The 16,171-nt window shown below is 54.9% G+C and overlaps 1 protein-coding gene across 3 annotated transcripts in view; it reads right to left on the minus strand.

Annotated features, from left to right (window-relative positions):
* Positions 1-415: 415 nt before the first annotated feature.
* SPATA13 (spermatogenesis associated 13) overlaps positions 416-16,171 on the minus strand; it is a 107,569-nt gene continuing 91,813 nt past the window's right edge. For all 3 annotated transcript variants that reach the window (XM_025262834.3, XM_025262838.3, XM_025262837.3), the window contains 8 exons: positions 15,463-15,642; positions 14,994-15,179; positions 12,925-13,104; positions 11,997-12,229; positions 9,140-9,269; positions 7,166-7,538; positions 5,437-5,511; positions 416-4,084 (listed from right to left, as the gene is read on the minus strand). In XM_025262834.3, coding sequence (XP_025118619.3) covers positions 3,909-4,084; positions 5,437-5,511; positions 7,166-7,538; positions 9,140-9,269; positions 11,997-12,229; positions 12,925-13,104; positions 14,994-15,179; positions 15,463-15,642 — 1,533 coding nt within the window. In that variant the 3' untranslated portion in view covers positions 416-3,908. The remainder of the gene's footprint in view (positions 4,085-5,436; positions 5,512-7,165; positions 7,539-9,139; positions 9,270-11,996; positions 12,230-12,924; positions 13,105-14,993; positions 15,180-15,462; positions 15,643-16,171) is intronic.

Here is a 16,171-nt window from a genome sequence, read left to right on the forward strand (position 1 = left end):
GTAAACCCCAGAAGGCTTCCTAGACACTTACTCTCCACTTAAAATATGCTACACACACACACGCATAAACACTCACACACGCATACACACACAAACACACACACATCACCCACACCCACCCCATACACTACACACACCCAAACACTACACACCCACTCATACACTCACACTACATGCACACTCATACACTACACACACATGCATACACACACACACTACACACCCCTACCACCCACACCCACACCTCCTACACACATACCCACACACTATGCACACTCATATACATTCACACTACACACACATACTCTACACACCCACATACACTCACCTATACACCATACATACATATATAATACACCCACAACCCACACACACACCAGGCAACACACACATACTCAAATGCATTTTACTACAGTCAGTTTGACAAATTAACTTTAATATACAGATACAAAACAACAAATATAGATTCACAGCATTTACAAGAAATCATTCAAATAACATTGTAAATAAAATTTTTTTTACAAAAACTTCAGAGAAAGTACATACGTGTCATACAAATAATCTTATACAACAAATGTCGGCTGACAACAGCTATGTCATCAGTTGGGAAGCTGTCCCTTGACCTTGACAGATAACATCGTCTTGATGTTGACGAGTCAGAATTGAAGGAACAGGGCCTGGAAAGACTTGAAAAGTAAGTAAGTCAAACATGACGGATGTTGATATTTACAAAAAAAAACAAATAGACCAATTGTTAAATCACAGTTACAGTATCTTATAAATTCGTGCCGGATACTTAATAAACAACAAAGAAGGTAATGTTAAGTTTGTTGTCACTAAATGTGCGTCCAGTGTTTTAAGTTCCGGGTTTTTTCCGAGATCAGATGTTTTCTACATGTTATTTTCAGAGTCTCTTGGATTCCACCTTTGTTGCATACATCCTGAGAACAGCATTAGCCAGGTGACATCTTAATAGGAAGACAATTTGTAGGTTAAGATTATTATGGGGACAACTTTGGGGCAGTCTGAGCTCGTCATGTGCCCAGCATCCCTGGCCAGCAAGCCACATGGATCCACACTTGTTGGCACTCAGTGGTGAGGGACATGTTTGTTTCTCTTCTCCCAGACAAACATTACACACTCTGGTTTCTTCCCTGGCTCAGGTGGTTGGGCTGCTGTGTCCCAGCTGGGTAACCGAGTTGATCTGCGTCGAGAACCAGCAGTCCGGGCTTGTAGAGATTCCCAACTGATAAAGTGTTGGGTTGTGGCTTCTACCGAACATTTCTGTTGTGAAACAGGTTTTGGATTAAATGCACTTTTGCTCTGTGTCTAGACAGCAACGATGTAGGATCTGGGAGATTTTCTAACAGGCATGGAGCTCAGCCTCTGTAGTATGAATAAAAAGGCACAGCGATACTCAGAAGTGGGGTGGGGGTGGGCAGATGGGGGATGATGACGGAGATGTTTCCAACAACATCACATCCACTGGACGGGGAGTGGGGTGAAGATCAGATCAGCTGAGAACAAACACACGAGTCCCAGGAAGAGGCTGGCAAATCACGCCCGCTTCTTCCAGCTTGCAAGCCAAAGACAAGGATGGTACTTCTCCAGGGCTTTAGCGATATCCCGCTTTATGATAGCTCACAACCTACTGCAAGAGTATTCTACATTTTAGGCTTCATCAAAACTGAGAATGCTGCTTCGGACCTGAGGCCATTTCCCAGGTCTCTCAACAAAGTTAGCAGAGACCTTAACTTGAGTAACAGAGTAAGTGAAATTTATCACAATGTTCTTTTATCTTTCTGGGAGGCAGGTCCACCCATATTATGCAGTGTAGGGTTAAAAAGAAAAAAAAGGCAGGACAGAGAGAGTGAGATTTCCAGAGAAGTCCATACACAATCTGGACAAGAGGCTGTTTGTTTTGACTCCCTTTCTCTCCAAGTGGGAGACACAAGGAATCAAGAAGGAAGTTCGGCAAATGTGAAAACAGTACCACAGCCCATCTATTCTGCAGGCATCTGCTAATAAACCCAAGGCAGACACACAGATTTAAAGAGGTCAAAGGATGCTAAATCCTTTTAAACGTATTTTAGTGATTTTTCAGATCACCTGGAAACCCAAGCAGGAGTCATCCGGGATGGACATCTGACCAAGCGACCGCTGCTTGTACAGAGAGGCTGGGGGATGGGGGGTGAGCAGCCTGGGGCTCCTACACAGCTCCTTCATTGGGAAGCCCCAGGGGAAAGAAGAGAGGGGAGCAGGGAGTCGGGGATCGGCCGGGAGACAGACCAGGGCTGCCAACAGCACCTCCAACCCTTGGTCCCCATGCTCTAGGGATGGGGAGCTGGGGGAACCGGGGGAGGTCAGGGGAGATGAGGGCCCGCTGGATGCTTCTGCACTGGAGCCAAGTCCTCACTGGAAATGTAACATGAGCAACTGATTTGCCTTACTTCCTCAAAGTAATTCTCTTTTACTAAAAAAACAACCAACCAATCAAGCAACCCAACCGTCCACAACTGCCATATACACACACAACTCTGTTTAGCACAGAGCGCCTACAGTTTCCGTTGGCGGGCCCCACGAGAAGAATATATTATGCCTTGTTAGTAAAAAAAAGGTCAGTTATATAAATGCAACTAGAATGGAGACGTCTATTCAAAAAGGAAACACACACGAGGAGCCACAGCACCTCCTGGGAACCCCCTCACAGAAGGGGCCTTCATTCGGGATCCGGGGCCCGAGATGCCCAGAGGGAGCACCTCCCTGGGGGGTCGGCTCTGGGACCACACCTGGAGGCTCAAGTATCCCCTGTTAGGACAGCACAAGTGTGTTGATGCTCAAGCAGGGGCCTGGTAGAAAAGAGGGACTTCCGTGCTTTCAACATCACAGAGAGATTCTCAAGCAGACAACGCCAGGGCCTGACTGGACCCCCACCTGGAGGAGGACGGGCAGCTCTTCTCCCGGCACCTTTACAAGTATTTTTATCAAAATTTATGATGAGACAAAGGCAGGGGGATGACCACCAACAGGTGTCCGCCATGTGGCCCTCGCTGGAGAAGACTGCTCTCTCTGGACCTGGATCTGTTTTGTCAGGTCTCTTTCATAAGAAACACATCTTCAGAAACCTGTCGACATGTGCATCACCACACGGCTGGCACTACTGCTTGGGTTCATGTGACAAACGGAGGAACGTGGGGGAAGCGAGACCCTGGAGTCCCCTGCATTCGCAGTAGCAGAAGGCCCGTCTGTGTCACTGTTGCTGGATCAGGAAGGACAGACGGACAGGAACTGGGTGCTTTTTGAGCTGCTGCGCCTGCACGTTCACTTTATCGTCAAACTAAGGGGAACGGGTTTTCTGTTGCAGATATATGTGTGTGAGCAGGTTCGTGGGTTCTGCCCAGGCGGTGGCACATAGGAGGGGACTTGTGTACACAGGGAGCAGCGGGTCCCCCTCCCTGAAAGCCTCAGTGTCTCTGGGGCACACAGGTCTCTATGCACCTCGGACCCTGGACTGCATGCAGACACCACACTGGTCTCCCCACCACCAAACATGGAAAAGGTGGATTCCGAAGACGCCGGGCACCCTGGGACCCCTGCGAGGCTGCAGCACCCCTTCCCCAACACTAGAGGAGAGGGACAGCCCCGGCACTGCCCGCCCCTTCAAGACGGGAAGGGCAGTGACCCAACCCTCCTCCTCCTGCTCCTCGGGGAGCACAGCACCCTTGGCCCAGCCCCAAGCCTGGACCAGCTGGACATCAGCGATGCTCCTGGGGCCCCGCCCAGCGTTACTTTGGAGCCCGAGGGGGCAGCCAGGCCTCTGCTTCCCCAGGCGGGGCCAGGTCCTGTCCTCGGCTGGAACGGAGCCCCGGGGAGGCCTCTCAGCACCGGGTGCCTGGGCCCCGGCCCCGTCACTTCCTGAAGGGGGCAAGCTTGTTGAAGGTGTGCCAGAAGAGCGACGGCTTCCTCTTGGGCTCAGCCAGGGCGAACACCTGCTGCTGCGGCAGGCTGCTGGGCACGGTGATGTGGCGCTGGTGGATGGGCCGCAGGCTCTGGAGCGGGGGGGCCGCGGGGCAGCCGCCGTAGCCTGGGGCGGGGGTGCAGAGGGACAGCCACTCAGGTCACAGGCCAGCCCAAAGGGAAGAGTCCCCCGCGCTCCCCGGCCGACCTCCAGTCACATTTCCCAGGAGGACTCCAACAGCCGCCCAACAAACCCACTCAGATGCTGCGTGCTGGACACAGATGGCCTCCCCAAGGCCTCACCTAAACCCCGTCCCCGGCCGGCCCAGGAGGCCCCGAGGCTGGGAAGGAGCCAGAAGCCAGGCACTGGCGGGGCAGGAAGTGGACGCTGCGTGGGGGGAGTGGCAGGGAGGCGCGCTCGGTGAGAGCCCAGCATTGTCGGCTCACCACCAGCTGGAGGAGTTACTGGGTTTCTCTGTGGCTCGGTTTTCCAGTTTCGGAGACAGGGGGTACAGTGCCCACCGGGGGGGTTATGAGAGTTGGGTGAATGCAAGTAACGTGCTTAGAATCGGTGACACGGATGCCTCATCAAAATAACCAGAACTGTTTCTTTAGAGCCGGAATTTTAAACCTGCGCACCGGTGGTCGGAAGTGAAGTGAAGTCAAAGTTGCTCAGTCGTGTCCAACTCTTTGCGACCCCATGGACCATACAATCCATGGAATTCTCCAGGCCTGAATAATGGAGTGGGTGGCCGTTCCCTTCTCCAGGAGATCTTCCCAACCCAGGGTTTGAACCCAGGTTGCCCACACTGTAGGCGGATTCTTTACCAGCTGAGCCACAAGGGAAGCCCAAGAACACTGGAGTGGGTAGCCTATCCCTTCTCCAGAGGATCTTCCCCACCCAGGAATCTAACCGGGGTCTCCTGCCTTGCAGGCAGATTCTTTACCAACTGAGCTGAGATGTAATAAATCAGCTACAAGACCACAAGCTGACTGTGATGGTCAGCACGAGAGGAGGACAGAGCAGGTTCTGGAAGACGGGCTCTGGCCACAGGCCTCTTTTGTCCCCCGGCAGGAGAGAGTGAATGACACGAGGGAAATCAGGGAAGGGGCAAGCAGGGCGACCTGGGAAACCTTAGCGCTCCTCCCAGCTGGCTTCCCTGTGGAGAATCCCTCTCTTGCCACCCATGGCCCTGCAGGCTCAGGGGGCAGAGCTGGGGGCCTACAAGCCCCCCGCCCCAAGTTAAACCATCTTACAGACGCCTCTGCACCCGGGAGCACGCACTGAAGTCCGTTCAAAACCAAACGCGGGTGGTTTTAAACCGTTCGTTGCTTTCATCTGTCATTCTTTTTAACTCACACTTGTCTCCACTTAACTCCACTCAGAGTGGGTCACACGTCACAACCTCGGGCATTTCTCCCCATTTTAATTCCAACGCTGACACACACTGAGGAGATGAAACCATCTGCGAAACTCACCTTTTGACTTTCCGTGTGCTGCCTTTTGAGCGTTTAACATGGCGAGTTTCTTTTGATTTTCTGAAATTTCCATTCCTGGATTTAGACACAAATGTGGTGTGTATTCAAAACCCATGAAGACATTTCAGGATAAAACTTGCACCAAACCCACGTTAACCCTGAGGTCCTCTCTACAACCAAAGCAGAGAGCCTCAACTGTTAAGGAGGCAGAAGGGGCCGAAGAGGACGGACAGGAGGAGGGGTATCACCTGGACGGCCACACCACCATTTCCCACACCGGGACCCCGTGCAGAGCAACCACTTGTGTAAACCCAGATGACAGACACATGGGGCCTCCCTCACTGTCCCCCCACAAGGAGGGTGCTGGGGGAGGCCAAGCCACAGGCCCTCTGAAAGCTTGGCTTCACCCCAAGCAGAGGTAACATCTGAGCCAGGGGTGCTGGCTCCTGCACCCCTACTGCAGACCACGTGGACAAGGGCCAAGGGCAAGACTGAGCTGGGCCGAGTGGCTGTGTTTTTCTGGGCAGGCCCTCCACCCTGAAGCCAGAGACCTGGGCTCTGCCTGTGCAGCTGGCCGGCCTGGACCCACTGCCAGGACCCCCTCTACCTTGTGCAAAGGTAGAATGTCCTGGGCCTTGGCCCCTCAACACACCTGACCCCTGTCCTGACAGGCCCTAGGGTCCCCTCCAGGCTCCGGACCCCAGACCTGCCCAGCCCTCCACCTCCTTCCCGCTCTCCACACCTGCCTGGTTCACTATGCCAGGATGCGTCCAAGCAGGATACACCGGACACACACGACAGGCTAGGCAAGGCTGGGGTGCCTATCTCACCCCACACGTGCCCGGGCCACAGGCCTGCCGGCCCCTGGAGGACACATTCGCTCCTCCCCCTCATCTACTTGTCCGCCCTTCCCTGTCGCCCAAGCCCCAGCTACAGGGAAGCATGGCTGTGCCAAGAGGGGTACGGTCAGGCCCGTCTGGGGCAGACCTGAGAAGCAGTCACTGCTCTGTCTGACTGGTGAGACCTGGGAGGCCTCCCATGGGTGAGAGTCTCCGTGGTGGACTTGTGTGAGTCAGGGGAGGCCGCTGAAGCCCCTCCTGGTTTCCAGGCAAGCTCCCCTCACAGCAGAGCCAACCTCAGCCCCTGAGGTCTGAGGTCCGTGGGCTGCAGATGCCACCCTACACCCCACCGTCTCCGGAGCCCAGGCCTTGTCTCCATATGGCTGTCTGTGCTCAGACCCCTGCCATGCCCGGGGGTGGCTCTGGGCTGGGCTTGGAGACCTGGGTGGAGGGGGCTGGGGTGCAGTAAATACTAGGCCTGGCAGCTCCAGCCTGGGGGAGTGGGAGCTGAAAGACAGGAGAGGGCTGGGCAGGAAGCAAGGCTGCCCAGGTGGCCCTGAGCTCTGGGGCAGGGAGGGGGCTGCTGGGCCTGGACAGACAGGGCAGTGAGGTGGATGCACCGTGTGTGATGTGCAGAGCAGAGCTGGAGAGCAGACATCAGGCTCCCTGTGGTGGGGGGGGAGGTGGCGGTGTGTGTTAAAAACTCCACCAGCCGTGCTCTAAGCCAAGAGTGGGTGGGGCCCTGGGCCTCAGTTTACTCATCTGTGAAACAACCACTGGACCCACAGCACCTTGCCCGGTCGGTCCCGTCAGTAGGTTCGGGAACATGAGGACCTGCGGGTGGCTCCCCGGCCTCCTCCCCGTGGGGGTGAGCAGGGCCCCAGGCTCACCCAGTGCCCGGTCCTCCTGCACCCGCCGGCGCTCGTCCCTGAAGGCCTGCAGCCACCGTGCCTTGTCTTCGGGCTTCCTGGCGCAGAACAGGTGCACCTCATCGCCTGTGCGGCTGGCCAGCCTGAAGGCGTTCCTGAGGCCCGGCCCGCGGGCGCCATCGCGGCCATCTTCCAGGTCCACCAGCTCCATGGCGTCCGTGTCGGCGCGGCCGCGGTAGTACAGCACGTCCCTGCGCAGCAGGTCCTTCTTGCAGAACACCAGCTGGTGGTCGAACAGGAAGAAGGTGCGCTGCTGGCTCTTGCCCTGCCGCGTGACACTGGTCAGCTCCCCGGAGTGGATCAGCTCCGAGCTGCGCTCCAGGAGGTCCTGGCCCTGGAGGCAGGGGTGCAAGCACATCCGAGGTCACCCGAGGGGAGGTCTCCTCCAGGTGCTGGGGGTACAGGGGGACCCTGGCAGGAACCCTCCGCAGGCGGCCAGGCACATGGGGCCCACGTGTGGGGCAAGCCCCCAAAGGCCGGTCAGATCTCGCTGACAGCCTCCTCAGGTGGGGAATTTCTTATCTTTTAGACTCCATGAGAAAATATGAGCAAGCCCGTGTATTACCTAAGGGGTCCCTCTATCAGAGAGACCTGGTGAAAAATGCTGGGTGGAGGGACCCCACCAGGAGCCGAAAGGGCAGCAGGCCTAGATGGACCCTGAGAGCGTGGGGGCCCCCTGCGGCTGGGCGCTTAGGCTGCAGGCAGGGAGCTTCTGAGTCAGGCAGCAGCTCCCTGCATAACCAGCTCAGGGCCCCGGAGACAAAAGGCCAGATGGCACAATGCCAGCAAGAAACTGGTAAGCTTCGGACAACAAACGATCCCCGAGACGTCAGAGTGCAAGGGCAGGAGGAAAAACACACTTTTGTAGTATTTAAGTTGGATCTAACCCAACATAACTTTATGCTATTTGCTATGATACTGGCCTTTAACATTTTATTCTCCCTTGATCCCAGTTATACAGTATTTTTGGAGGCAAAGGATCCTGACTGTGAAATACTAGCCTGCAGGGATTCTGTGCCCCAGCTTCCTCACTCACAGAACAGGAGGCTGAGACCCAGGGCATGTGAGCACCTTGAAACAGTATTTCTCTCCAGTGCTCACTGCTCTCACCCGCTTTAGTTAAAAAAGTTCCACTTCCTCACTGCTTGGGGCGAGCGAGTTCTGACAGCTGATCAGAGGCAGGACGCCCCCTGCTGGATCTCATAGTCATCTGCACGTCATGGGCTTGTCCTTGGTGATGGCCAGGGGCCCATTCTGCTCCCTCACCTTTCTGTGCCTCAGTTTCCCCGTCTGTTAAATGGAGTAATAATAGTTCCTACTCCCTAGGACTGTTGAGAGGCTTAGCATGTGTGAATCCAGTACAAGTACAAGCTCTAGCTGCTGTCACTGTTGTTTTTATAAATAAAAGTGTGCGTGCATGTGTGTGTGTGTGCATGTGTGTGTGTGTGCATGTGTGTGTGTGTGCACGCTGGACCACCACTCAGGCTGTGTGTCAGTGCTGCCCTGCACCGCCTCACACGGTCCTCACCAGCCCTGCAGGAAACTCCTCTCCTGCCTGCCCCCCGCCTTACAGATGGAGCATCCCTCTCGCCCAGGTCACAGGGGACACGGACTCCCACTTCCACACAACCTGCTGCTCTGTGAGCACGCTCCAGCTGCCCTCATGGAGCCCACCATCAGGCAGGAGGGAAAAAGGATGTACCCAATAAACTGATTATTGGGTACTCTGAAGACGCTCTTCAGAGTACTTCCCAGTGGAGGTGGAGGGTCAAGCATCTCACTGCTAATTTCAACAGTGTGAATCAAAACATCACACCACGGAAGCCAAGAGCAGAGGGAACCTATCACAGGTTGTGAAGTGCGTCATCGCACCAGGGGACCACAGGTAGGGGGTGAAGGGGCATTCAGTGCTGAGGGCCATGGGCTCCAACTTGCCTCCCAGCCCACGATGGACACCTGCCACCGCGCGATCTTGTCTATGCTTTCCAGCTTGCGTTTCCGCTCATTGATCAGGCAGGCGACATTCTTCATGGCCTCATACGCTGCCTTTATGTTGTCGTAATCACTGCAAAGTAAGGGGTTACTTTTAACCACGTAACAGGCGACAGGCAAACGAGGACACATGAAGCAACACGCTCCACCCTTGATTGTATACTGACAGCCTAGACAAGACAGCCTCTAAACAACAGCCATTGTTCCTCCATGAGTAGGCTACAGTCCGCCTAGGCTAAGGGAGCCGACCAAATGCCAGCGGAGTTTTCTGGAATAAGAATGTCATCAATCGTTTCCCAGAAACCACAGTGAATGAAAGCAAAGGCCACAAGAAATAAGTTTTAGTCACAGTGATGAGGGGTGATTTTCATTAACAAAGAAGGGACAGGCCTCTGTTTTGGCTCTGGTCCACACAGAGCTAGTTTTCCCTGTAAAGTTCTGTGACGGTCAGCACTCATTCCAGGAGTGATTGGCTGAGCCTCGTCTTACATGGGAGGACACGAGTGAGTTGTGTAAACACTGACCGACAGTTCCTGTGTCCGAGCACCTTCATTTCTGGTGCTTTCCACACTGCAGTCAACAAAACTGCCACATCCCCCTGCCCAGCAGCCCCTCAGACCCTGGAGACACCAGGAAAACAGAGGCTCTGGTCTGCACACAGGCTGCAGGAGAGCCTGCCTGGGGCCAGAAAGGTTTACATGCAGGTCTCGTTCTGCATTAACACTTCCAGTTCAGTTCAGTCACTCAGTCCTGTCCGACTCTTTGTGACCCCATGGACTGCAGCACGCCAGGCCTCCCTGCCCATCACCAACACCTCGGAGATGTGGAAAGCAGTCGCCCGGCTAAGAGCTAAGTCTTTCCCCCAGCACTTTCCTGTGTCTTCCAGGACAGACACAGCCCCAGGGTCTTGGGTAGACTGGACTGCAGTCCTTCACAACAGGGAAAAAGCATTGGGAGCAGACTCTGCTGTTTACTAAACACTCCCCACCCCACTGAAGCTCCAATACTTTGGTCACCTGATGCAAAGAGCTGACTCACTGGAAAAGACCCTGATGCTGGGAAAGATTAAAAGCAAAAGGAGAAGGGGGCGGCAGAGAATGACACGGTTGGATGGCATCACCAACAATGGACAAGAATTCAAGCAAACTCCTGGAAATAGTGGAGGACAGAGGAACCTGGCATGCTGCAGTTCCTCTGTTCGCAGAGTCAGACATGGCTTAGCAAATGAACAACTCCACCCCCATCTCCAGGCAGATCAGACCCCACTGTCTTCAGACAGAAGCAGAGCAGAAAAGAAGAACCAAGTGGCACACGGGGGTTGCCAAAATAACGGGAGCAAACCCCCAGAGAGGGCTCCAGCAATAAGGAAAAGTATGCAAAATTACTGTTTTTCTACAAATGTTTTCTGTACAATTCCAGAAAAGAGGCAGAATGTAATGGTCTTTTAAAATATTTTGGTTTGTTTTACTTCAGATGAGGAAATGGCCTTTTGTCATTTCCTTTTAAAATGATTTTTTTTTTTTGGTGAAACAAAGTATGCAAATGCTTCATAGTGAAAAATGCCCTTAAAAAGAGAAATATTAAGTGCTGAAGGGTGATGAGTGCACCCCTGGTATAGCCTTCCCATCTTTCAAGATGTTCTGCTTCTTAAGTTGCATTTTTATTTTTTCTGGTTCCTCATCATGACGTCTTTTTATTCTCTTCAAACAGATTTCTTCAAATTTGTGACTTGCCTGACTTTGGTATTTTTTTTTAATTGAAGTTTTCTGATTTTCCCATCAGAAAAAGAAAAAAAAATAACAGCTTCTTTTTAATTTTTTTCAACAAACTCCTTTCTCTTAGTCCTTTCATCTTGATTCTTTAAACTAACATCATTGTCTGGGCAGGTCGTTAAGCGACCCTGCTCTTCCCTTCTACCTTTCATCTAATTGTGAAAAGCCCCGTTTCCCAGGCCCGTCTCTCCACAGGAGTCCAGCGGCTGAGGACAGAAGAATGACCCGTCCCCCACACCCTGCAGGGTGGGCGCTGCCTGGAGAATCTGACTGCTCTCAGGGCAATAGACAGATGTTAAGCAGAGTTGGTGGTCTGCTACAGCAAATTCCTCCAGGCACTGTCCTCTCCCGGCTCCCTCTTCCCAATGGACCCCTGTCCTTCCGAGGGCGGCAGACGGAGAGAAGGCCTTGTGCTGTGACATGGATGTCAGGGACAAGGTTTGGTTTTCATAAACACAGAAGTGTTATCCTAAAATACTGCTGGACGACAGCCGCGTCCCCACTGGCCCCCAGCTGTAGGCTGCTGAAAACTCATCGAGGCATAATTGCTGTCAGCAAAGGGTGCCAAGCAGCCAGGCCTATGGGGGAGACCCTCACCCACGTTCCAGAGCTGACTGAAAGGAAGACAGCTGACATCCAATCACAGCAAGATCAGACATGGTTCTGTACATGGTTCTGGAAAACGACAAGCTGCTATTCGTAAGCAAAGGATAATTTTGGGGGGGGTCCTTCAGGAGAATTCACAAATAAGCCCCAAAGGGAGGTGGAGCGTTCAGTAACCACAACCAGAAGCCCTGTGCGCAGAGCCAGAGGGACAGGGTGGGCAGAGCAAGCACTGCACTGCACCAGAGCGGGGTGGGAGCCCAGCAGGACCTCAGGAAGCCGTGGCCCCTACTCAACACGCTCTGGAAACCGCCTGCTCCTTAAGGGGTCCTGTGTGTCCTCCCCCTCTATAACGGTACTCTGATTCCACTAGGTAGTAACAGTGTGACGCAGGCGGCCCTCCACGTCCGGGTTTCTGCCCCCACCTGTGCTCCGGCGCGGTGTACTTGAGCAGCTCGGCCAGCTGCAGCGGGTACTTGCAGATCTTCTGCACGGGAGTCAGCAGGAAGCCGTCCAGCGCGATGTCGATCATTTGCTGGAGCAACCGGCAGGCCTCGAAGAAGTGCCGGTAGCGGCGCTGCTGCATCAGGCCCGCCAGCTCTGCGCAGGCGCCCGGGTGGTTGTTGCAATACTCTGAGTAGATGGCGAAGCCCTCTTGCTGCGGAGGGCGTGGAGCCTCGTCAGCTCGGGAGCTCCGGGCTCCGCACGCGCTGAAAACACCAGTCCCCCCACCCCCATCCGGACAGGGGAGCCCGTGGCGCCGACTCCTCCGTGTGGGAAGGGGTGGAGGGGGAGGCTGCAGAGAACACAGCATCCCCCCTCCCCCAAACCGGCTCCTTCCACGGACCTCCCACAGGGTGTGGCAGGGGCACAGTCCTCCCTGGGGGGTGGCGCCCTCCACGTCACCCGGGACAAGGGGGAGGCGTTGGTTTCTGCCCTGGCTGCCTCCTGCCCTCTGGTGAGTTTCTCCCGGTGACCAGGGGGACGCAGAGCCCTGCCTCAGGGTCACAGGCCTCCTTCCTGGGCTGAACCTGCTGTCCACGTGCCCACCTCCTCCCCGCTGCCCCACAACCCGGACTCCCTGGGGGCCCCTCCCAGCCACCTCTAAGTAGTTACTCCACTAACTCCAAACCCCAGAGAAGTGAGAAGACTTTGAAAAAAATATAGACCTGGGGTATTTAGGTCAAGATGAACCATATAAACTAATCAACTTAATTTACAAGTGACGCCTCCATCCTATGGGAAGTTAATCAAACAAAGAAATAGAAAGGGACCCCTCTTCTTCGCAGGGAAACATTTCTAAATTACTTAACTCAATGTGACGTTATTAATAAGAAGTAAAAGGTGACGTACGTGCTGAAGGAAGCAGGACCCTATTTCACTCAGGTGAGGTTCCTCTTTATTGTACTGCTTCTCAAGGTCTTTCAAGAACTTTCTTTGGAATCTGTAAATGTCTTCAATGTTTCCGAAAATGGTGGCCAGTTGTGCAACTGAGAACATTGCCGTGTGCTTGCGACACTGTCTAATGTAGCCCTACAACACAGGAAAGAAAACTCTTTTTTATGAATCTAGGAATTCACAGAAATTATTTCAACAATACTGCTTTTGGGGGCCCAGAGACATGGTCTTAAGAGTGGGCTTAAAAAAAAAATATATATATATATATATACAATTTAGTTTTTAGTTTTGGCTGTTCTGGGTCTTTGCTATATAAGCTTTTCTCTAGTTGCAGCGAGTGGGGGCTACTCGCTAGTCGTGGCGTGCAGGCTTCTCGTTGCAGTGGCTTCTCTTATGGCAGAGCACAGGCTCCAGGTGTGTGGGCTTCAGTAGTCGAGGTGCAGGGGCTAAGTTGCTCCGAAGCACGTGGGATCTTCCCGGACCAGGGAATGAACCCATGTCGCCTGCATTGACAGGCGGATTCTTTACCACTGAGCCACCAGGGAAGCCCTAGAGTGAGTTTTAACTAGAGAAAATTATATTAACCTGAGGGGGTCCCTGATGGGCTAATTATACTTCCACAGCTAAGATGTGCCCTAAATATGTTAAAGACAAAAGGAAAGAAAAAATATAAGTGTTGTTGGATTTATAATTCAAGAAACCACAGAAAGCTTCCAGATTATACTCATGAAACAGGTGGCTTGGTTTCAAACATTAGAGCTCAGAAATTGGTCCTGCCACACTTTCTCTAAACTCCTAAAATGCCCGGGCTCCCATCCTTAACTCCACGTCACAGCCAAAAAGGCCTGCCCAGCACATCGATGACTGTTCCCTGTCACAGTCCAGGGCCAAGGATGGTTTAGCCGGGGCTCCACCAGCACCCGCTTTCTGGAGAAGAACACAAACCTGGATATCTCCAATCCGAGGCTGCACTGATGACGGCACCGCTAATTCTCTACACCCTGGATGCACGCGGGTAGTAACGGCATTAGGATGGAAAGGACACCTACAGTTGTCCCCAAGCGGGCACCGTGTAATTGCACAGACTGAACTGACTACGGCAGAACAGACCACAGGCTGGAGGGTGGCGGGTCTGGTTTACATTCCAAACCTGCTTACTTGTGGGCACCTGGGCTTCCTCATCTGCCCTCCGGGCGCATGGACCAGCCGTGAGTGCTGTGAGGTCAGCTTACCCCGGTCGAAGGGCATGGCCGTGCTCAGCAGTCATCAGCAGGGGCTGTTCCCCTAAAATGAGGCTTTGCTCCCTCAAGCGCAGGTTCCCAGGGAACAAGACACAGAAGCCAAAGGCTGGGGGTCCTTATCTGGGGGTGAAGCCAACCCCACAGAGGGTGGCGCACTTGGCCTGCTTCCTGCTGGGCTCTCTCAGCTGACCGCAAAGTGCAGGGTCCGCATTCATGGCCAGGAGGCTCGAGTGACCAGAGTGGGCACAGGACAGTCTAGCGCACCGCTGTACAGAATCCACAAAAACGGGAAATACCATGGTGGCGGGGGGCGGGGGGAGACTGTTGCCAACGGGATCCCGAACACCGTAGGAAAGAGTCGGGGTGTCACCAGAGGATACTTGTGTCCCTGTCTGCGTCTGGGTGAGACGGACCCCGCGGGGCTTCAGAGGGGGTCAGGAGGGTCTCAAAGGTGCGCCTCCCAGGACGGTCACTCGCTCTGACCGAGGCTCAGGGTGGCGGCACTGAACCCTGAGGATGGCGAGCCGTCCACATTGCCCGGGGTGCTGGGCGAGGTGGGGGAGGGCGGGGCTCTGGAAACACCAGAGCCGGGAGGGAGGGGCCGCGGGTAAGGGGAGGGGCCGCGGGACAGGGGAGGAGCCACGGGTAAGGGGCGGGGCTGCGGGTAAGGTGAGGAGCCACGAGTAAGGGGAGGGGCCACGGGGCAGGGGAAGGGCCGCGGGACAGGGGCTGGGCCGCGGGACAGGGACAGGGACGCGCTGCACGGGCGTTGCCCAGGCCCACCTCACAGATGTCCCGGAGGTGCTTGATGTACACGCGCTCCGTGTCCATGATCTCCTGGACCACGTTGGCCCGCATCTGCTGCTTGCTCTCGGGGTGCTTGTGGCGGGCTCTACCCGTGTCCTCCTCCTGCTCTTCGCTGGGGCTGCCGCTGGAGCCCTCTGACAGCTCCTCCTGGTTGACGCGCAGCTGTGGCCACACGCAGAGAACGGTCAGTGGGGGCGGCACCGGGCCTGGGTCCCCTGGTTTCCACTCCCCAGGACGGTCAGGAGGGCGGCAGGGATCCTGAGCCCGCAGGTACCCAGCCTAGCATCGCAAACGCAGCAGCGACACCAGCTGCCCAGCTGACCCCCGTGGACACTGCTCCACCACCCACCCTGACCGCAGAGAGGTCTCGTTCAATGGGTGATAAGGAAAGAGTGGCCCTGGCACTGCCCCTGACCCGCCCCGCCGCTGGAAACAGGACACTCACCCGAACGAAGCTGGCTGGGAACCATGCCTCCCTGTCTGCGCTGCGACCCCACCACCAGTCCTTGTGCGAAGCCTCCAGGACCTGGATGACGTCCCCCGCCTTGAAGCCCAGCTCCTGTTCGTCCATGGTCACGTGGTCCCACAGGGCCTCTGCGCAGACCACGCTGCCATCGCCGATCAGCTGGAAAGGAGAGGTGGGCGCTCAGCACCGAGCTGGGGGACCCTGAGCTCTCCGGCCCCCAAGCGCCCACATGGATGATGCTCAAGCACCTGATGTCACAGGACACAACGGGGGAAAGAACCCGGGGGGCACCCTCACGTGCTCTTAAAGGAACCCCTGAGCCCACTCAAGCCATAAGTCAGTCACCCAACAAGTGAGACTGTCTGGACTGTTCACCCACCTAGGGGGTTTCTGAGCCTCCAAACAGGCTCCCAAGGCTAGAGGGGCTGCTGCAAAGACTTCTGTAAAAAAGGGCTAACGATGCAGAGGAGCAGAAAGAAGCTCGGAGAAAGGCATGCTTCACTTACGCTCTGTCACCCTAGTAGGTCACTCAGCCTCTTAGTCTCCGAGTGTTTGCCAAAACGTGGGCAGTAACTAACGCTCGCTGCCCACAAGGGCTGTGAGATCTTTATAAAGGTAGGCAGGGCACTGCCTGGACCGAGAAGCCCTCTCCAGGCGTCATGACGGTCTGCTGACTGGGAGGGACAGC

Source organism: Bubalus bubalis, chromosome 13 (genome assembly GCF_019923935.1).
Source record: "Bubalus bubalis isolate 160015118507 breed Murrah chromosome 13, NDDB_SH_1, whole genome shotgun sequence".
Classification (NCBI taxonomy): Eukaryota; Metazoa; Chordata; class Mammalia; order Artiodactyla; family Bovidae; genus Bubalus; species Bubalus bubalis.